Genomic DNA, 22,124 nt, shown 5'->3' with positions numbered 1-22,124 from the left:
TATACTGTATTTATATTAAGTCCACCCTAAGGTAGGGGTTAGGGGTGTAAGAATACTACCACCGTAGGTCCTGCTCTGTCGTAAAAGGTAACTAAAAGGACAGCTGCTGCTTTGCAGTCTTATTTTTTTAGTAAAAGGCTAGGTCCACCGCCAATAACTGTGGAAACTGCGGTCTTGCAGTCTTACCTTTTAGCAAAAGGCTAGGCCCACTGCCAATAGCAGAGGAAACTGCTGTCTTGCAGGTGGACTTTTTAGTCAAAGGTGAGGTCCACCACCGATAACAGTGGTTGATGACAGCAAGGGCATGTGGTTATAAAAACCCCTTTGCCAAGTAATAAACCATGCCTAATGTTGTAAGGAAAGGCATATCAGGCAACCAATCCCTTAGTGCAGGGATAACAGTGGGAAAGAAGAAGACTATTTATATTAAGTGAATTCAAAGCTTAATCCCTTGAAATAGTATTTTTTAATTATGTAATTCTGTCAAGCATACTATCATAAAATGAAAACAAACCTCTTCCTATAACATTTAATAAAGGCAGTTTTAGTATTTCATAATGAAGTGAAGCTTCCTCTTCGTGGGCAAACTTACCTAAACAATTAGGAAAACTGACTCACAAAACAGAAAGGTACCTTAACAACCAGGGAGCAAACACAAGTAAAATTCTGTAAGTAGGGCATGTGGGACACAAAAGTATGAAAGGTAACACGAATGGTCAATAACAATCGGTGACTATGAAAAATGTACAAGGCATTTGAAATCCTAACATGGCGTCCATCTGGTTTGTAAAATTTAATGTTCTTTCACTGAAATTGGTTAAGGTGTCTTCTGATTGGCATGGATTCGTTGCATCCTCTTTCTTAGACCAAGTTGAAACTGAGTGTGAGCAAAAATCAACTTGCAATGTAACAGTGGACATTTTCCAGGAATTCAGAGTAAATTGCGGTAGTTTTAAGTGCAAAGTTGTGGTTTACGAAAGTAAATCATGAAAAGACTGGAAAATGGTGTGAAACTTTATAGCTAATACTGTACATTTTACTGCAGCCACTATTGAAGGAATTTGAAAATGTTTAAATGTAGGGAAAGATGAAGATAAATCAGAAAAAAGTAAATTGAATTTAAGTGTTCAAAGGATCTTAAGCAAGCCCGTGAACTCCTGCAATCAACAAAGATATGGTAAATTCTGCTAAACTGTGTACATCGCTCAAGTCACACAAAATAAATAAGACTAAAAGTGTTGAGGGCAGTCAAAGACCATGTATGTACATGTCATGGGTTTGTAGCAAAACAAACAGCAGAATAAAAGTAGCATAGAAACAAGATTCAGAAAATCATTGTGAATCTTCATCCCTATTGAGAACACCTAACCAAAAATGAAGACAATATAGTGAGTGGGCTACATTATGTTCTAAAATTTATTGTTTTGAAGTCAACTATTAAAAAGCTCTACTGTTTCAATCTGGTTAAATTTAGTGGATATCTTTGTTATGAATACATTATCTACTAACAATAGGCAATCCTTGGTTAATGGCAAGGATTCCATTCCCGGCAGAGCCACTAACCGAAAATCGCTGCTAACTGAAAACTGCCGATAATTAAGGTAATAAATGGCATTTGCAACATTGCAAGCATAAATAAACCGCTTGTCGATGCTGTTACCGACACCAATAAACAGCTTACTGGCACAGATAAATTGCTTACTGATGCCAATAAACCACTTACCAATGCTGATAAACAACTTACTGACAATGATAAACCACTTACTGATGCTGAATATTGCTTGCCATCGGCAAAAATCTGGTTAACAACATATTAGTCAAGTGCTGTAAAACCAGACACAGTTAACAGACACCATCAATAAGCAAGGACTGCCTGTACTCTAAAAAAAGAGAAACATACAACTGCGTATCAGTTTTAAAACAACATCTGTGTATATTTACCTGACAGATCCCAAAATATCATTATTGCCATATTCAACGAGTGACAATTCTCCAGCATTGAATATTAAGCAAACATTTTCATTGTCAAAGTAGAACTTCTCTGTGCCTGGTTCTGCTCCCCAGTGGACTTCACTTAGCAAGTTTTTATGCAAATCCCCCAAAAGTAGTGTCTCAGTTGTTCGAGCAACCAAATATCGGTCTTTGCCTAAAAAAAAAATGCATTATATAGTATGTAGTAATTAAGAAAGGTACAGAGTCATATATGACTTTAAGGCAACACCTTGATATATACAAATTCCGCTTCCATCAAACTTGATTATTTGTTGGACAACTTATTATCATAAAAAGACAAATTAATATAAAAAATAGAGGCAGTTTTACATAAATGTAAATAAATAGACACCTCAAATGTACTGACCTTCACTGTTTTTGGTCTCATACTAATTGTGTATGCTTTAAAGAATTGCCAATAGAGGAAGCAAGTTTAGTTGTTAATTGACTTATTCTTAAACTCACCTAATATTCACATGCATCTTCCCTGGATAAATAAAAAATAAGGACCAGCATAACTGCATACCCTCTGCACAGAAACGTTCACAGAATCAGATGCTTCTGGCATGTTAGCAGAAGCCTCATTAGCATCACCCTTACATCGTGCCACTTACATCTGGCGCACACTCACACTTCTTGAAATATCAAGGCATTCAAGTTCCAGCACTCCTTCTACTCCATTTAGCTAGCACTTTCTCAGTCTAGAATTCTTTCCTACCTGCACTTTCTATCAAATTATTTCATCGAACTACTTTCCTCCATTCTCCTCATGTAACCAAATCACTGTAAGGTACTCAGATCCACCTTGCCACTTCTGCTGTCATTTTACTACTCCTGCACCACATCTCTATATCCTTCACTTTTCAAACCTTCTTACTCTGCAAGTACTACACTGACACTAAGTCTCAATGAGTATTCCCCCTTTCATTCATATTCAACAGTCTCACTTCACCTTTGTCCCGGCAAAGGGTACCAACCACAGTGTGTCTTACATCGACCACTTCAAATAGCACAGGTAAAAAAAATTCTATGTATCATCTATTCAGACTGGACTGCACTGCTTAGTACCTGTTACTTTTCATAAGTTGACTTTGGTTCCTTCTCACCTAGCTGTCTGGATTTGATTTCAAACTGCTCTAAATTTCTCCTTATTTAAAAGTAAAACCCTTTGAGAAGGACTGTGACATTCTAGTACAAGTGTGTAAGAAGTCTTTTTAAACAATTTATGTGCTATATTTTCTCCTTTAGGTAAAGCTGCCTTAGGGCTACTCCCTGAAAACATCCAAATTTGTTGAAAATATAAGTGAAAATGTACAAGCACAGTACTTGAGAGAAAAAGTTATGTTGGATGGAAAGAAATAAAGAGAAAGGTTAACAGACAAATGGACTGTAAAATGAAAGTTGCAAATGAAGACCAGCTGTCTGAAGAAATTTCAGTGCTGAGTCAATAGAATAAGTATTTTGAGGAGTTAGTCCAATATAATTCAAGCACTTGGCAGAGGGATGAAAAGCATTCATTAAAGTAAATGTTAAATGCAAGGGTCCTTGAGATTTTCATTATTTCTAGGCCATTTACTCACTTTTTCCAAAAATTTTCAACATCTTCCATGATGTGAATCACATTGATACATCTGCAATGTCCTATAAAATTTTCTATGATCACCAATAACTCTACATATTTACATTTTTAAAATGATGAGATAATCCTTTTGACAACATTTCATAAAAGAAAAAAAAAAAAAACACTTTGCTGCTTACCCATGATACGGACATCATGGATTTCAAAGCCATACTGAGATCGAAGAATCACACCACGACTACCAAAGGGACCTGATCCAGCTAAAGGTTTAACAAGCACTTGTGAAGGACCGACATATGTCATTTCCCACTTGTTTTTCCAAACAGATCGCCTGCAAAATATAAACTAGGAATTATATAGTAATTACATTCATGAAATAAAATCTAATCTAAGCCCAATATTGACAACCATTATAATACTTTAGAGGAAAATAAGACAGTAGTACAGTAAAACCTCAGATTTCGTATGATTCAGTTTTTGTAGACTGTTTCCGACAAAATTTTGACTTGGGTTTTGTACACCCAGAAATGCTCCTTCCAGAGACCACCTCGTGACTAGGCCCATACTGAGTGCCAAAACAAAGCATCCCATGTTCTCTCGTGACACATTCTGCTTTTGTGTTAATTGTTTTTTGGGTTTATTTGTGCTTTTCTATTTAAGTGCAACCGTTAAATAAGCCATCATAGGGCCGAAGAAAGTTCCAAGTGCCAGCCCTTCTGTAAACAAGGTGAGAAACACTATAGAATTTAAGGAAGAACTCGTAGCAAAGTGTTGGAGGAAGTTGCATGCCAATCTCATTGAGAAAATACCTACAACAAGTGCTGCTGTTAAGAGAATTTAAGGCCAGCAGAGGCTGGTTTGAAAAATTCAGAAAGCAAACGGGCATACATAATGTGCCTACTTCAGTGATTAAGGACAAGTTTGCAAAGTGATGTAAAAAATTTTGTGGAGTTATCATCCAAAAAAAGATTTTATAATCCATGTCTCCAACATGTTTAATAACAATGTTGTGTTTCACTTTAGGGAAGTTTTAAAGAAACGCTAGAAACAAATGTCTCTAGGCGGTTTTGTTGTGCGACAGGGACCCAGTGACTCTCAAGCTTGTTCTAGTGTCAGTAAAAAACACAAAGGCGAAGTAACCCTAGATAGTGCCGGCAAAAAACAATAACCTCTCCTCCTCCCTCTCCCCTCCTCTCCATCTTCCATACACTAACGAGTCTTCCATAAAGCTAAGAGAGATGTTAAATGTTTATTCATCCATTTCATTAGTCATTTATATTTATTTCTCATTGTTTTCTGTAAGTATAACTGCTTATTCTCAATAAAAATGATATTGTTAGTATACAATAAAGTTTTGTACATACTTACCTGGCAGATATATACTTAGCTTAGGTCTCTGACGTCAAGACGATTCAGAAATTCAAAACTCGCGGCACACGCTACAGGTAGGTCAGGTGATCTACCTTACCGCCGCTGGGAGGCGGATGTAAGAACCAGTCCCCCTTTCTTGTCAGGTTTATTTTCTTCCACCTGTCTCCTGAGGGGAGGCTGGGCGGGCCATCAATCGTATATATCTGCCAGGTAAGTATGTACAAAACTTTATTGTATACTAACAATATCATTTTTGTACATGAACTTCCCTGCCAGATATATACTTAGCTGATTGACACCCTTGGTGGAGGGAAAGAGACACATACTTACTTAGAAAGTGGGGACAACACATGTTAAAGGAATAAAAAATATAAATCTCTGGTTCTTACCTGATTTAGGCAGAAGACTTGATAGTTACTGTCTATTAGTCTGCGTTGCCTAAAGAGTCTCAGCGAGGGCGTGACCTATGGCTGAAGAACTCTTTGGGTCTACCAATGGGAACTGAGTCCACTTACTTGGCAGAATCCAAGCAGGATCTGGTCAATGGGGATCAACCCGCTTACATGCCAGAGCCTATCACTACCAATTGCAAGGAGCCTCAAGCACAACCGATCACCTAACCAAATACTAACATTAGTATATGAAAGAAGGAGTTGCCTCCTGCAACCTCCTTCGTACAACCAAAAAACTCAAAATTAAAACTAACAGGGAAAAGGATTAAAAAGGATGTGTTTCAGCTCCCTGCCCCAGCACTGAATCCGCCGATACGTAAGGGCCTAGCCCAAAACACTTTTCATACGTAATCGATACGTCCTTTAGGTAGTGATATGAGAAGACTGATTCACACCTCCAAAAAGTGGCCTTCATAAGGTTTTGTAATGACAAATTCTTCTTGAAAGCCAAAGACGTCGCGATGGCCCGTACTTCGTGCGCCTTGACTTCAGCAAGCTAAACTGTTGCTGATTGCAAGAAGTGTGTGCTTCTCTAATAACATTCCTGATAAAGAATGAGAGGGCATTTTTAGATAAGGGCCTACTGGGGTCCCTTACAGAGCACCAGAGATTGCTTTCATTAGCAGCAAGTCTTTTCTTCCTCTGAAGATAAAATTTCAGGCTTCTCACCGGGCAAAGAGATCTCTCCTCTTCTGTCCCAACTAAGGAGGATAAGCTTTTGATTTCGAAGCTCCTGGGCCACGGTGAAGAAGGGTTTTCATTCTTGGCTAGGAAAGCCGGAAGAAAAGAGCAAACCGCGGAGCCTCCTTGGAAACCTACCTCACCTTCTAGAGCCTGCAGCTCGCTGACCCTCTTCGCTGACGCTAACGCACAGAGAAAAAGAGTCTTCATTGAAAGGTCTCTGAACGAAGCTGTATGGGGAGGTTCGAACCTTGAGGACCTCAGGAAGAGCAGCATGACATCTAGATTCCAGCTAGGAACTAAGGAGGAGGTTCTTTTAACCGTTTCAAACGATCTGATTAAATCATGGAGGTCCTTGTCTTCAGATATGTTTAATCCTCTATGACGAAAAACTGAGGAAAGCATCCTCCTGTATCCCTTGATGGTGGAGACAACTAACCCGCATTTTTTCCCTCAGGAAGATAAGGAAATCTGCTATCTGAGTCACAGAGTACTGGAGGAGGAAACTTTATGAGTTCTACACCAACGTCGAAAAACATCCCACTTCGACTGGTAGACTCTAGATGTGGAAGGTCTACGTGCATTGGCAATAGCCCTTGCAGACTTTGCCGAAAAAGCCCTTAGCTCTGACGAGACTCTTGATAGTCTGAATCCAGTCAGACTGAGAGCGGGGAGGTTTTTTTTTTGTGAAACCTGTCGAAGTGGGGCTGTTTGAGCAGATCGACTCTTAGTGGTAGGGATCTTGGGACATCCACCAGACCATTCCAGTACCTCTGTGAACCAGTCGTGGGCGGGCCAGAACGGAGCTATCAAAGTCATCCTTGCTCCCTCTGAAGCTGCGAACTTCTTAACGGTTTCCCCTAGAATCTTGAAAAGGCGGGAAACGCGTAAAGATCCAGATTCCTCCAATCCATCAGGAATGCATCTATGCCACTTGCTCTTGGGTTCTGCAATAGGGGAGCAGTATAGATCTATCCTCGCATTCCTGGAGGTCGTAAATAGATCGAGATGGGGCCTGCCCCACGTCCTCCACAGCTCCTGGCATACGTCCGCATGCAGAGTCCACTCTGAGGGAAGGACTTGATTCCTTCTGCTTAGCAGATCCGCTCTGACATTTCTTTCTCCCTGTACGAACCTGGTGAGAAGCTTTATCTTCCTTTCCTCTGACCACAGGAGGAGCGATCTCGCTGTCTCATACAGGGAGAAAGAGTGAGTCCCCCCTGTTTCCGAATGTAAGCCAGGGCTGTGGTGTTGTCCGAGTTGATCTGAACATATTTCCCTTTTACGAGGGGTTCGAAGGTCTTGAGAGCTAACCAAATCGCTGTTAGCTCCTTCTTGTTGATGTGCCAGGACACCTGATCCCCCATCCAGGTGCCTGACACTTCTCTCGACCCGAGAGTAGCTCCCCAACCTATGTCCGAAGCGTCTGCATATAACACTAGGTTGGGGTTCCGAACCTGCAAGGAAAGGCCTTCCTTGAACAATAGAGGATCTAGCCACCAACGTAGATCTTCCTTTATCTCTTGCGAAATCTTGAACGCAAAGTCCAGACCTTGAGATTTTCGATCCCAGTTCCTCGTCAGGAAGAACTGTAGGGGTCTGAGGTGCAACCTTCCTAGAGAAACGAATTGCTCCAGCGAGGAGAGTGTCCCCAACAGACTCATCCACTCCCTCGCTGTGCATACATCTTTCTCTAGAAAGATTGCTACCTTCTCCAAACCTCGGGTTTATCCTCTCTGGGGACGGATACGCCCGAAAAACCTGAGAAGCCATCAGAATCCCCAGATAGATACGCTCTTGACTGGGGATTAGCTGTGACTTCTCGAAATTCACTAGCAAACCCAGAGAAGCTGCTAGATTCAACGTCACTCGTAAGTCCTCCAGACATTTCTCCTTGGATTTGGCCCTGATAAGCCAATCGTCCAAGTAGAGGGAAATCCTCACTCCCTCGAGATGAAGCCATTGGGCAACGTTCTTCATCAGTCCTGTGAATACTTGGGGGGCCGTGGAAAGGCCGAAGCATAGGCCCTGAACTGAACAACGTTCCCTCCCCACATGAATCTGAGAAATTTGCGAGAAGAAGGATGGATCGGCACATGGAAGTAAGCGTCCTGAAGGTCCAGCGACACCATCCAATCCCCGGGACGAAGAGCTGCTAAGACTGATGACGTCGTCTCCATAGCGAACTTCCTCTTCTTCACAAAGACATTCAGGGCGCTCACGTCCAGAACAGGCCTCCATCCTCCTGAGTTCTTGGGAACTAGGAACAGACGGTTGTAGAACCCCGCTGAAAGAGGGTCCTGAACCATCTCTATTGCCTCTTTCTCTAACATCAGCTCTACCGCTAGAGCGAGGGCTTGATTCATTAGTGGGTCTTTGTATTTGGCCACCAGTGCCCTTGGAGTGGTGGTCAAGGGTGGTCTCGAGATAAAGGGAATGAGGTATCCCCCCCCTTCTTGATGATCGCGAGGGACCAGTTGTCCGCCCCCTTTCATGCCCAGACATCTGCAAAGTTCAGAAGTCTGGCACCCACAGTTGTCTGGAGGACACACGAACTACTTCTTGGCCTAATAGACCGAGAGAAGGTCCTTCCTCTTCTAGGTGGTCTCGAACCTCTGGAGGAAGAAGAGCGAGACGAAGGTCCTCCTCGAAAGGGTTCTTGCCTACTTTGAGCCTCCTTCTTCGTCTTCTGTTGAAACGAAGGTTTCGGGATTCTAGCAGAGCGAGCCAGCATATCCTGCGTCGCTTTTGCTGATAACGAGCTGGAGATATCATTAATAATCTTCTTGGGGAAGAGTTGCGGGGAAAGTTGTGAATACAGCAAGGAAGCTCTCTGTGCGTGAGAAACTGCCTTGGTAAGAAAGAGCAGAAAACGGCCCTCTTCTTTACTACTACCTGCACCAAAAAGTGAAGCAATTTCCCCGGAACCGTCTCTCACTGCCTTGTCCATACAAGACAGAACTGCGTGGAGGTACCTGTCAGGTGAAAGAGTGTCTTGCTTCTGAGTCCTCTTAGCCAAAACTCCAAGGGTCCAGTCAAGAAAGTTAAAAACTTCTAAGACTCGGAACATTCCCTTCAGAAGGTGATCCAACTCGCTCATACCCCACGTCGTCTTCGCAGAATTCAGCGCCGAGCGACGTGCGGAATCAACCAACGAAGAGAAGTCCGAGTCTGGAAGAGGGAAGAGTCAGACCCAAGGGCTCTCCTGACTCGTACCAGAACCCCATCTTACCCGTCAGCTTGGACGGGGGAAAAGAAAAACTGTTTTGCCTTTCTCTTCTTTTGAAACCAACCAGTCGTCAAAGTTCTTCAGAGCCGTTCTTCATAGACACTGTAGGCTTTTCATCTTAACGACTGGAAGACTTCTTAGCCGTATTGGTCGTTGAAAATAAGGACGGAGGAGACGGAGGAGCAACGGCCGAAAGAGACTCCCCAAAATCTTGCAAGAGGAGGTCTGTCAGTCTCTTATATGAAGAAACCGAAGCATCCTTGGGCAAATCTTCCTCAGAATCCCCAATAAATTCTTCCGAAGAATGACGTCTAGAAGCTCTTTACTGCCCGGAGGAGAGCTAATCCTTGGAGAGCGCCTGTTCGGAGAGCGCCTACTAGGCGGAGCCCTACTGGGAGAAAATCCACTGGGAAAGCGCTTACACGGGGAGCGGCCTACCAGGAGAGCGCTAGTAGGAGAGCGCCTACCAGGAGAGCGCCTACTTTGAGAGCGCCTACTTTGAAAGAAAGCCGCCTCCCAGGAGAGAGCCTACTTGGGGAGCGCCTAGTTGGAGAGCGCCTACCAGGAGAGTGCCTACTTTGAGAGCGCCTCCCAGGAGAGAGCCTACTTGGGGAGCGCCTGCTAGGAGAGCGGCATTAGGGGAGCCCTACTAATTGGGGAGCGCCTACTAGGAGAGCGCCTACAAGTGGAGGCTGTCTGTCGGAAACAAATTCTAACTCCACAGAAGAGCGTCTGGAAAAGGGAGAGCGCCTATCAGGCTCTCTGCGCCTGCTAGGCTCTTGGCGCCTGCCATCCTCAATACGCCTGCCAGGCTCTTTGGTGCCTATCGGCTCAAAACCCCTGCCAGGCTTCTTGACGCCTGCCACGGGGAGAGAAAACATCCACAGAGGATTCCCTGTCAGAAGCGCGGCGCTTACAAGGCTCTGAGCGCCTATCCAATCGGGAGTGATCCAACGGAGGAGAAAGCTTCCGTTGCCGCCTACAAGGCTCTTGGCGCCTACTAGGCTCTTGGCGCCTACTAGGCTCTTGACGCCTACTAGGCTCCGAGCGTCCGTCAAAAGGAGAGTGGCCACCAGGCGAAGAACTCTTCCTTCGCTCCTGACGAAAACGAGGCTCTTGACATCTGTCAAGCTCTTGACGCCTAACTGAAGAGGAGCGGAAATCCTGAGGAGAGAGCCTGTCCGGCTCCTTACGCCTGACATGCTCACAACTCTTGCTGGGAAGAGAGGAGAGCCTACTCGGAGAAAGATCCCGAGCTTCAGCCTGCACTTCTGACCTCCTACTAACAGGCTCAAAAGCTTCTCTAGCCAGAGGAGATTTAGCCGAAGGAACGTTCTTAGACTTCTTCACCGGAAGTGAGGCGTCCTTCCGACGATGAGAAGTCCCGGCAATAGACTCCGCTAAAGCCGCAATCTGCGCCTGCAGACCCGCCAGGATACTCGCAGGAGATCTCTTAAACTCCTCTACAGGGGACGAAGTCCGAGAGCGAAAACAGGAGAAGCGTAAACGGACGAAATCTTGGTTCTCTTGCGTTCCACTTCTGGTTCTTCCGCGAAGGATTCGGGGCTGGAAGGAAGGGCGCAAGGAGCCTTCCAGGGCCTCTTGAGATGGGCGAGGACGACTCCGAGGCGCTCCATCTACGCTGAGGAGAAGGCGACGAAGATGACGAGAAGCACTGGCGCAATAAATCCTTCTTGGTTCGATCCAAGGCAGCCTGGGAACGAGCAACAGGAACTGCCGAGGGGACGCCTGACCGGTGGGGGTTCTCCCTAACCTTCCTGCGGCTTTCGACTTTCCTCCTCCACTGGGTCTGGGAGTCTGGAAGAGGTCTAGGCCTGGAAGCGTTAGTGAGCCGGTCAGACGCACCCTCCACTGCACTAGGGGGCACTGCATGATCACTTGCACTATCATCACTCTTACCTTGTCGAGAGCGAGCGAGGCTCTCCTTACTCCTGATCGAGGCTCTCCCAGAAGCAAACTTCCGAAAACGAATCTTCGGGTTCAAAGCTGCGCAGGGGCTGAAACCGGAGAAGGAACTACTTCTACTACAGGATTCTCAGCGTCAACTTCACTCACCCTCGATCTACTAGAGCTCCTTGAAGAAGCCTTGCTCACCCTATCCTTCTCTAACTTTCTCACATAAGAAGAAAGAGCCTTCCAACCATCCTCATCCAAATTCTCACACTCTTTGCAAGGGTTAATAAAAGAGCATTCATTCCCTCTACAAGACGTACATAAAGAGTGAGGATCTAATGCAGCTTTAGGAAGCCTAACTTTACATTCCTTCACTGAACAAACCCTAAATAAACTAGGTTTCTTAACTTCAGAATCATCCATGATTATAGATATTGTAAGAGAAATCCAAAGAAAAATCCAAAAAACAGTCCAAAAAGCGTATGCCAAGCCAACAAACAAAGGGTACTTCACCAAAATCCAAATCGTCGGCAACGAGAACGAATTTAACTATCGTAAGGACTGAACAACAGGTGTTGTCCAGCCGGCGACAGAAAATAATCTGACAAGAAAGGGGGACTGGTTCTTACATCCGCCTCCCAGCGGCGGGTAAGGTAGATCACCTGACCTACCTGTAGCGTGTGCCGCGAGTTTTGAATTTTCTGTCGTGACGTCAGAGACCTAAGCTAAGTATATATCTGGCAGGGAAGTTCATGTACAAAACATATTTTTAATTATTCCTTATGGGAATTATTGTTTCGGATTTCTTACGTTTCGGACTTTGTGAGACGTTCTGGAACGGATTACATACAAAAACCGAGGTTCCACTATATTAAACTTAGGAAACAAGAAGAGTATCACTTTAACTACCAAATCATATAAAAATTTCAGTTTTGTTTCCAAAACTGATGTCTGCATCATACAACAGGAATTCAAAGTTATTAGCTTATTGTTAAATCAAAATATTTTGGACAGAACTGTATGCCAAGGTTTTGAAACCACAACCTCTTCAATTATCATCCATCTAATTTCAGCATATAATGAATTTTGTAATTGCAAGTACAAAGCATTCAAAAATTAAATTTGTGACTATTAAAAGAGAAGCACGTGTTACTTGTGATCGTATAACAGTACATAATATAAGCAGACTTGTACCAATAGAATTAGTCATGAAAGTTTTTTGACAATGATCTCAACATCCATAGAGGGAGAAAAAGAATTAGTACACGTTGTGCAATTAAATTTTTTGCCATAATTACCATACATCTAAAATGCTGGTGTTTGTTATCTATCATGTTTCTTTAGGACTTTCAAAGCATATGGATATGGCTACCTTTCCAATTCATACATTAACCTCCAAGTCATGCACAATCTTACCAAAATAAACATTCTCTATATGGAATATTCAACACGTACAACTTCTCACAATTTTAGTGACGAAATAGGAAAAGAGAAATATGTAAAGGTTGATTATCAACATTTACAGCACTTAAAATAGTGGTCCCCCGTACTCTTGAGGGATGCGTACCAGATCCCCCCGTGAATAGTTAGAACCCGCAAATAGTTGGAACCCCTATAAAAGGCCTGAAAACAGCCTATTTTGTTAGTTAAAACTCAAGAAAAAAACCCAAAAAATGTCTATACTTGGTTTTTTTAATAGTTTTATCACAAAAAGTACATTTTAGGATGAAATTGATAAAATAAGACCAAGAATTTGTGGATATTTCTCATAGAAAAATACTGCTAGCATGTGAATTTTACACGAATAATGCGGGGAAACATTCCCGATAGAAATCTGCGAATGTGTGAGTCTGCAAATCAAGAGAACGCGAATACGGGGAGTCCACTGTAAAATCAATTGGAAACAGCGGTATATAATTTTTGTTTTAAATCACACTCTACTCAGGGTGGAATATACCACTGAACTCATAAAATACTGGAGGTTAATTGTATCTGATTACAGTCCCCAGAACAAAAATCGGCAATTTGTGGTGCTTATGGCTCTGAGTTTCGGTGAATGGCGCCTCTGTTAGGCATGTTATGGTATCATAACTCTTATTATCAGCATCTTATGCCACCGATAACCAAAACTCAGCCGGTTATGGTGCCATAAATTGCCAGTTTTATGGAGCTAGACAAGCCGCATAAAACCTGATCGCCATTTACCGAGTCCGCCTATAACCGGGGGACTGCCTACTAAAGTAAGCTAACATTAATAACAATTCCATTTAAAGTATTTTACCGTAGAACAGAATCAAACAACTCTACTGCCCCGCAAAGAGTGCCGCACACCATCCTAGAGCCATCTTTTTTCCACGCAAGGGCTGTTATGGTGTAAAATCCTTCAAATTCACGAGTTCCTTTTTCTTCCCACAAACCACGTGAAGTATTGAAATCAAAGATCCGTAACCTGCAAATAATAAAATGAATTCAACATAAAAAATAATATCATTATGCAAAAAAATAAAGTACTCTCAATGAAGCTTTACCCAATTACAGTTTACCTAATTATACTTTACCCAATTACAGTTTACCCAATCACAGCTCCTGCCCGTACATGTTATGGCGTCTAACAATGTTCATACGTACTCATCATAAAAACCTTCTCACTGCATAAGTGCCACAGAAGCACAGTTGAATTTAGATGTACATACAACTGAATATACTTTATTCCTCCCCAAAACTATTACTATTCATCATATGCAATTAAATCAATTTTACAAAGTACGTATTATAAAACATTCCTGAAGCTTCATCATTTAAAAGTCTCTGAGCAAGCAAACTTAAATATTCCTAATACATAAAAATGGATTTTCACCAAGCTCTGCCACCTAATTCAACAGACTGGATTCATCAACAGTATATAATTCACGGGTGATTATGGCAATGATGATCCCATCAATTTGTATGCCACAGAAAATATGAAAATAGCAGCTTGAGCATATGCTTTTGTCATAAAAAAAATTCTTATATGATCTGAAACTGTTCCTAGAAGTGCTGTGTACTAACAATGGTCTCATATTTTTAAATTGCTTAACTAAAACAAATGATTTTCAATACTCAGTTTTGCAGAACATCAAAGGAACATGAGACTGCAATGAAAATCACAAGCATTTTAACTCAAATTCTACAGAAAATTATGATAAGTAATTTTGCCCATTGATTAGAAAATGAGAAGAATCAAAATCTGAAAATTTGTGTAAAACAAAACCTATGTTTAAATGATCACAATCTGGAGGGAGGTAAAAAAAAACAAATAAATAAATAACAGCCATTTCAAGGTGTAAACATGTGAGTGCCCTTCCAGTTAGCCTTTGTTGCTCCTTATTGTTCCTCTAAGACCATTACTCTTTCTGGTAAACAGCTGACAAACTTCCCCCTCCTGTCACTATCCCCACAAAAATTGCTACTTCTACTGCTAAGATACCACAATTAATAAAAGCTAAACATAATACATATAAAATAAACTGTTCTATTATTACATTAGTATCTACATGATATACATGTCTCTAAAACTATAAAGAATGTCTTTTGCAAAAAAGGAAAAATTATCCCTATCCTTACATACAAAAATGGATATCTACATCAGAGAGAATATAGGGTGTTCATAAAGTCTATCCCGCATTTCAGATCTTTATTAAACACAAACCATGTTAGGTAGAGATATAAGGTTTTCTTCAATTTCAACAACAATGACTCAAGTTTTTTTTTACACTACTAATAAATTTCAACATGTGCTCCCTTTGTTGCCTGGAGTACGTCTAAGCAAAGTTGCCCAGAGTACGTCTAAGCGAAGTTGCCCGGAGTACATCTAAGAGAAATTCTATCTCACACCAGGTATTCTCCAGCATTTCCATAGTTACCGTTGCTAGAGCTTCTGTTATCCTTGCTTTTAAGGTCTCAAAGGTCTCCTTGATATAACCCCATACGAAAAAATCAAGGAGGGTAATAATGTCTGGTAAACGTGGTGGCCATTCTGTTGGGCTATCAGCAAAATGCATCGGATGCATCACTCACACTGGGTCTACTGCTTCTCTTACAGTCTTCAACACTTCCAGTCTCTGTGAACTTTTTATACCAGTCTTTAATGCTTTTAACATCTGGTGGATCTCGTCGATACTCATTTCTGAACTTGCTTTGAACTGCAACAGGTGACTTTGTTTTGTGGTATCATAACACATGCTGGGCTTCCTCCTGCAATGACACCATTTCTGCTATTCTTGACTCAGCTGGCAGATAGTGATCACAGTGGCATTTGGAGGCAAACAAAAAAACTTTAGTAATTGCTCAACAGAATGTGAGAGTTGTACAGTCATATCCACAAAAATTTTTAAGTTATTAATTTAATTAATCAAGGAATGACTTTATGGACACCCTCTACATTACACCCCCAAGCTATGGAACTCTACCACTCATATCATTCCCAAGCTTTATTTTAATCAAATCTCCAGCCTCCATTCTCATAATTCTTGTCCATGTAAGTCTTTTGTAAGTACTATTTCAATTCCACTGGGCCCACACAAGCCCAGCTGATTCTATCAGTACTACTATTACATCTCATTATTATCTCAGCTACTACAGAACTTTTGTAATTTCCCTTATGGTATCAGTTCTTACTCACTCCTCCACCTGACTCCTAGCGTTCTTAAAGCCTTAATCTCAAATCTTTTACATACTATTTAATTTTAATTATACGTACTGCATACAAAAAGGTAATTACACAATGCCATTAGAGCGCATGAAGCATTGCAAAGAATTGCATAAATAACTTGTTTGTTAATATACCTGTCATAACTACCCACAACTAGAGCTTGGCCACTTGGACTGCACGCTGCAGTAGTGAATTCCCTCTCTGATGCTTCCCGGCTGTAATCAAACTGCTGCTGCATTTTTCCAGTTTTGGCATACATCACCACTCGTTTATCACATCCAGCAATAACAATGTTGCTGTTGGTCCATGAAAGAGCATATGGAGGAACTGGATGGGATATTATCTTTCCCTGAAAAAAAGAAAGAAAAAATAATGCATGAATAAAACTGACTGCATACTTCACTGTTCCAAACTACTGCAATATACTCAAATGTGAGTTTCTCAAAATTATTGACCAACTGCCATAAAGGTTTCAATTTCCAAGTTCCAATTTTCCTGATAAAAATTAACAAATGCATTCATGGCAATTGACTACAAAGAGCATATATTTCCTTTACAGATTTCTCTATCAGTTCTTTCTGAAATCTTTATGGACGGCCCTAGGCATAATTAAAATAAATTCATAAACCTTCGATAAGCTGGTTTAAAGTCTATACAAACTAGTTGGATAGAATTCATTTCTAAAGGTATACAAACATCATTACAAAAAAAAATTACTTCTTAAGATGAAGCAGCCTCAGTATCTGTCTAAATGAGCATGATAAATGTTACAAATATGTTAAGAATAAATATGGAAGGGATTAAGATGCTGCCTAGAAACCTTGGACACTTGTGTACAAAAGGTGAGATGGACATGGACTGGTGAAAGAACAGCCTTTATTGACAGAGAAAAATATAATCTCTAGTGGAGGTTGGTGAGAAAAAAAAATGGAGTGGACACACTAGTCAAAGTTGAAATAAAGGATGCAACAGAGGTGAGATAAATAAATTTTAAAAAGCCATAAACATTAAAATCAACCTACAATAAAACATAAAGGACATATATCCTCAGTATGCACATCACAATCAGGCCACTCACACAAAATATGTTTGTCAATATAAAGAAAACACTTAACAGAGTATCAAGACAAACAGTTAGATAAAAAAAATATGATGAAGGCACAAGATGCTTGAAGGACAGAGCTAAAGATGTTACTGTCCCTTAACACAATATCTAAATCAAAGACAGCAATAGCTGTATCAAAAGCATTTACGATAGGAGTTAATGTCCATCAAGGATCACCTCTTGGCACTTTCCTGTTTACTGGTACTGGAGGAAGCAACAAAAGATTTAAGAAATGCAGGCCCCTAGGAGATGTATGCAGATGACAGACAGAGACTGCTATACAACCAATATATGAAAACATCCAATTAGTAGACAGAGCAAAGACTTAAGTAGTATGGAGAAATCTGTATTACTAAATGCTGCTAAATATGAGCACTGAAAAAGAAAATTAATTTAGAATAGGTGTCTAATTATTATATCCATGGCTTGAAAACAGAGGTACAGCTCATACAATGTTAGGAACAAGTAATCATAAAAATGATATACTGTATGTATACTGTATGCATCTTACTAACTGAGCTGGTTTGGAACAGGTAATCAGAATATGTAGTAGTACTATATAGTACTTAGGTAGCAGGATGTAGATCTGAAAGAATACTAAGAAAATCATGGAAAAGGTGAGAGATGAGGAGCTACACTAAATAACACTTCAAGGGGAAAAGGCACAAAAGAGGAAAGTGGGAAAGACAGCTAATTTCATGTCTAACCCTATAAAGGGAAAACTGGCATAAAAACATTACTAATGGTGAACATGATGATTATTATAATTTTAAAATATCTAGTCAAAACATACCTGAGGCTCAGCATAGAAGGTCATTACCTGGCCCACAGAGAACCGTACAATGTTGAAACCATCGGCGAGTGACCGGCAAGGAAGCCGTTCCACGTAAACTGTAGGGCAAAATGAAGGGACAATTTACTATTAATGAAGACTACTAAAAATTCACAAAATATCTACCTCATCACTGCTCAAATACTTCACTAACAAAACTGCAGATATAGGGTGTAGCATTTACATTACATCACAGAGAATAGGTACTGAACAATGCTGAGTCTTTATTTATATCAAAATACTGTATCAAAGTGCAACAAAGTTAAAAAACTAAATATTTCAATAATCCTTCCAATCAAAGATCTAATCTTTTAGACACTCGCATGGTAATTCAAAATAACCTATCACCCAAAGAAGGAATGGGGAGTAATAGTAGTCATGTGCATGTAACTCATGGATCCACAGCTCAAAAGAAGTCAACAGCTTCACTTTTTTAAGTATTCTGGATGGGTTGCCAAACCCACCCTCAGTCACACTTTCTTCTTTACATTACAGAAGTCACGCAGGACATTGGACAATTGACCAATACCAACACAAAAAAAAAAAAAACACAAACCCAACGCATAAAAAAACTCTCAAAACACACGTACTTACCCAACTCCAGATACTCCAGGCTATCCTGTGCTGTCCGCTGGTCAAGGTCACTCAGACCACCAACTACACGACAAAAACCAAGAACCACAACTGACAACCCAACGACACAACAACAACAACAACCAAGGACCACAACTCAACAACACAACACCCAAGGACCACAACCCCACAACTAAACAACACAACACAACACAAGACCACTGCACAAACAATTACTAACACAAAACAACAGCAACTCAAAAAAACTCAAAACACAGAACTCTAACAATCAACAGCACCAGCAGACAACCCAGAACTCACCAACAGCCAATATAGTCGTTAACCATCCAACCACCAATTACTCTCTCTCTCTCTCTCTCTCTCTCTCTCTCTCTCTCTCTCTCTATCTCTCACAGACGTTGTCAAATGGAACTCCATAACTCCTCCATAGGGTCACTATGGGAAATCAGTAGGGATAGGAGAAGGGTACTTGTTATAATTATAAAAGATAAATTACTATAAGAAGAGATAAACTTTTCTGCGCTACAAATCCATTAATCATAAACTGTCTCATTCCATACAAATGGTCATCTGGTCACACCAGCCTGAAAGAACCTGAAAAACAAAGGCCTCACTGCACAAGCCCCAGCCACAGTCCATCCTCCTAAAAGGTCTCCTTCTTCCATGTGACTCACTTTAGGCCAAAGAAGTGTCAAGATGTTTGCCCTGGATTAGGATCTTTTGCATTGTGTGTAATGTGCCACTTGTGCATTTCTTTATTTTGTTTGCTACATTCGTAGTAAGTTCATAGTAAAGGGAATTAGTGTTATAGGTTTACCTTTCATTTATTTTCAGTGGTGAATTACTGATTTTATAAAAACATTACAAGAGCTTTCGAACCCTGTCCTGTCATGAAAGTTTTTTGACAATGATCTCAACATCCATAGAGGGAGAAAAAGCAATTAGTACACTTTAATTTTTTGCCATAATTACCATACATCTAAAATGCTGGTGTTTGTTATCTATCATGTTTCTTTAGGACTTTCAAAGCACATGGATATGGCTACCTTTCCAATTCATACATTAACCTCATCTGTTAGAGAAACACAACATCGAGGTCGCCCTGTGTTATTGGGAACACAAATGAATTGGGCTGACTTTTCCTGTTCCAGCTGGCCCTGAGATAAAACTGAAATACTCTCGTGTGGAATCTCCCTAGTGACACAAACAGCTCTATCGATGCCAATGTCCCGAGCAGGCTCATCAATTTGTTGGATGAGCAATGCTGTAGATAGAGAAATTCGTCTATTGTCTGAAAGCAAGACTCCACTCTTTTGGGGGACGGAAAAACCCGAAAAAGATGAGAGTTCAGAGTTGTCCCTACATATACTATCTCTTGAGATGGAACCAGTGGAGACCTATGAGGGTTTATTAACAAACATAAGTCTTGCGTCAGTAGAAGCGTTCTCCTTAAATCCTCCATGCAATGTTCCTTCATCTGAGATCAAAGGAGCCAGTCTTTGTAGATGAAGCCATCTGCTAGAGGAGCCAGAACCCTGGGAAAAACTTGAGAAGCCATTGAAAGGCAGAAATCGGTAGATTTGATCTTGAAAGACAAATCTTAGGTATTCTCTTGACTCTGGATGTGCTGGGATGTGGAAATACGCATCCCTCCTAATGTCTACGGATATCATCCAATCTCCCTTGCACATCGCTGATAGAATGGAGTGATTTGTTTCCACACGAAACTTTGTCTCCTGCACAAAGACATTTAGGGCACTCATATTCAATACTGGTCTCCATCCACCTGTCGACTTTGGAACTATGCACCATCAGTTGTAAAAACCCTTGGAGCTCTCTTCCACGAAAACCTCTATTGTCATCTTCTTGGGGAGAGAATGTACTTCTGCAAGAGCTGAAAACCTTTTTGAACCTACTGAGTACACAGTCAAGACAATGGGCTTCCTCACTAAGAGAAGTTTTTCTAGAAATGAGATCGAATACCTAAATCTCAGCACTTTTATTACCCATGGTTCTGCCCCTCTAGCTCCATTCTTCCCAAAATTGTTGGAGCTTGGCACCTACTGGGGCACAGAGGAAGTAGTTTTCACTTCTTTGAGACAGGTCTAGTTGCTGTCTTCTTGATTGCTTGAGGGCTGAAACAGACGTTGGCTCTCGTTCTGGGGTTTGCTCTTTGTTTACTACCATGAAATGGAAAAGGCTGCAACGGAGACGACTTCTTAGTACTGGAGGAAAGCACAGATTCTTTTGGGCGTCTCATGGATCGTACTAATAAGTCCTGTGTGGACTTCTTCTGTAGACCTATAGTGATGTCACTGACAACCGAAGCAGGGAATAAGAAGTCTTTAACTAAGGAGAGAATAGGAGGGCAGACTTCTGAGCTGTGGTTAGTATATTATCCCTTACTGGTGTGAGAACACCAAAGTCTCTCTTTTTTTAAAAACCCTGGTATAAAGGGAAGCTAACTCTCTTGATGGGTCCTTACTCCTTTATCTGCACAGAAGAGAACATCTAAAAGGTCTGAGCCTATGTCTGATGGAAAAATCGGGATATTCCTGAATTTCTTAGCTAGTGCACCTACTGACCAATCTAAAAAGCTAACAACTTCCAAAATCCTGAAGGTGTTCTTCATAAAGTGGTCTAATTCTGCTAAAGAGAACATTGCCTTAGCAGCAGAGAAAGCTGATCTTCAGGCTGAATCAATGAGACTGGAGAAATCCCCTTGAGAGGAGGCAGGAACTCCCCAAGGAAGGAGCTTCTTCCAGTCATATACGTAATACACATAGCTAAAGCAAAGCCCTTTCCTTTCTCTCTCTTGTCTGCTGGCCAATTATCAACTTTCGTAAGTGCCTTCTTTGTTGAAGTTGATAAAACAATCTTCAGTAATTTGGCTGAACCTTGAACGCTCAACTGAAGTGTTGTAGCTGGAGAAGCAGGAGTCACTGGGGAGAAAAATGTAGGGTAGCTATGAAGCAAAAACTTTAGCATGCTGCATAAGCCGTCGACAGAGATTCTTCTTCTGGTGCTTTATTCTCCTTCCTCTTCTGCTGATGACAGCGGAAGCAGGGATACGTTCCTTAGAGAGCTTCAGAACAAAATAAGGTTTCTTGAAAAAACCAAAATATCACCTATTCTCGCTGGATAGGATCATGAACCGGAACCGTCGAGCTGCCAAATTCGCTATGTTTCGTTCTTGATTTGGTGCTGAACTAGCCAAACAAGCAAAAAAGTGATGATGATCCTTACGATTTTATTCTTTGGTTGGTTTGCGGGAGGGCTAAGGCTGGTGTTCTACTGCTACTGCCCGTTTAGTGGTTGCCAGATGCTCCAACATCACTGGGCATTCAACTGCAGCTTCCCAAGACCTGGAACTGAAGAAGCTTGGGTGCTTTGATGGTGCCAATTGAACGCAGGCAGGAGGCGTTAACTACTGAATGCTCTGGAGTCACTGGCGTTCAGTGGCTGCTGCACTACTAGGCGCCGACGAGCGCTTATATCTATGAACAGGGGGGGAGAGCATTCAGGCAAAAACCTTTTTGGGCTGTCCAACAAACTACACAATGGGACAGCTTTCTTAGTCCTTTTGCACAGAATTGCTGGTATAGAAGATATGACAGCTGTAGACCATTTGAATAGTCTTGAAGTTTCACTATAGCGCCATAGGTGCCTCCATTCCAGGCTAGAA

At 41.3% G+C, this 22,124-nt stretch overlaps 1 protein-coding gene across 1 annotated transcript in view; it reads right to left on the bottom strand.

Annotated features, from left to right (window-relative positions):
- Positions 1 to 22,124, bottom strand: part of LOC135222494 (intraflagellar transport protein 172 homolog) — a 369,686-nt gene that overhangs the window by 272,169 nt on the left and 75,393 nt on the right. The window contains 2 exon segments of the mRNA XM_064260577.1: positions 1,942 to 2,146; positions 3,751 to 3,902. Coding sequence (XP_064116647.1) covers positions 1,942 to 2,146; positions 3,751 to 3,902 — 357 coding nt within the window.

The sequence above is a fragment of the Macrobrachium nipponense genome, chromosome 3 (genome assembly GCF_015104395.2).
Source record: "Macrobrachium nipponense isolate FS-2020 chromosome 3, ASM1510439v2, whole genome shotgun sequence".
Classification (NCBI taxonomy): domain Eukaryota; kingdom Metazoa; phylum Arthropoda; class Malacostraca; order Decapoda; family Palaemonidae; genus Macrobrachium; species Macrobrachium nipponense.
The sequence above is the reverse complement of the archived record's forward strand: the minus strand, read 5'-3'. Positions and strand labels throughout refer to the sequence as shown.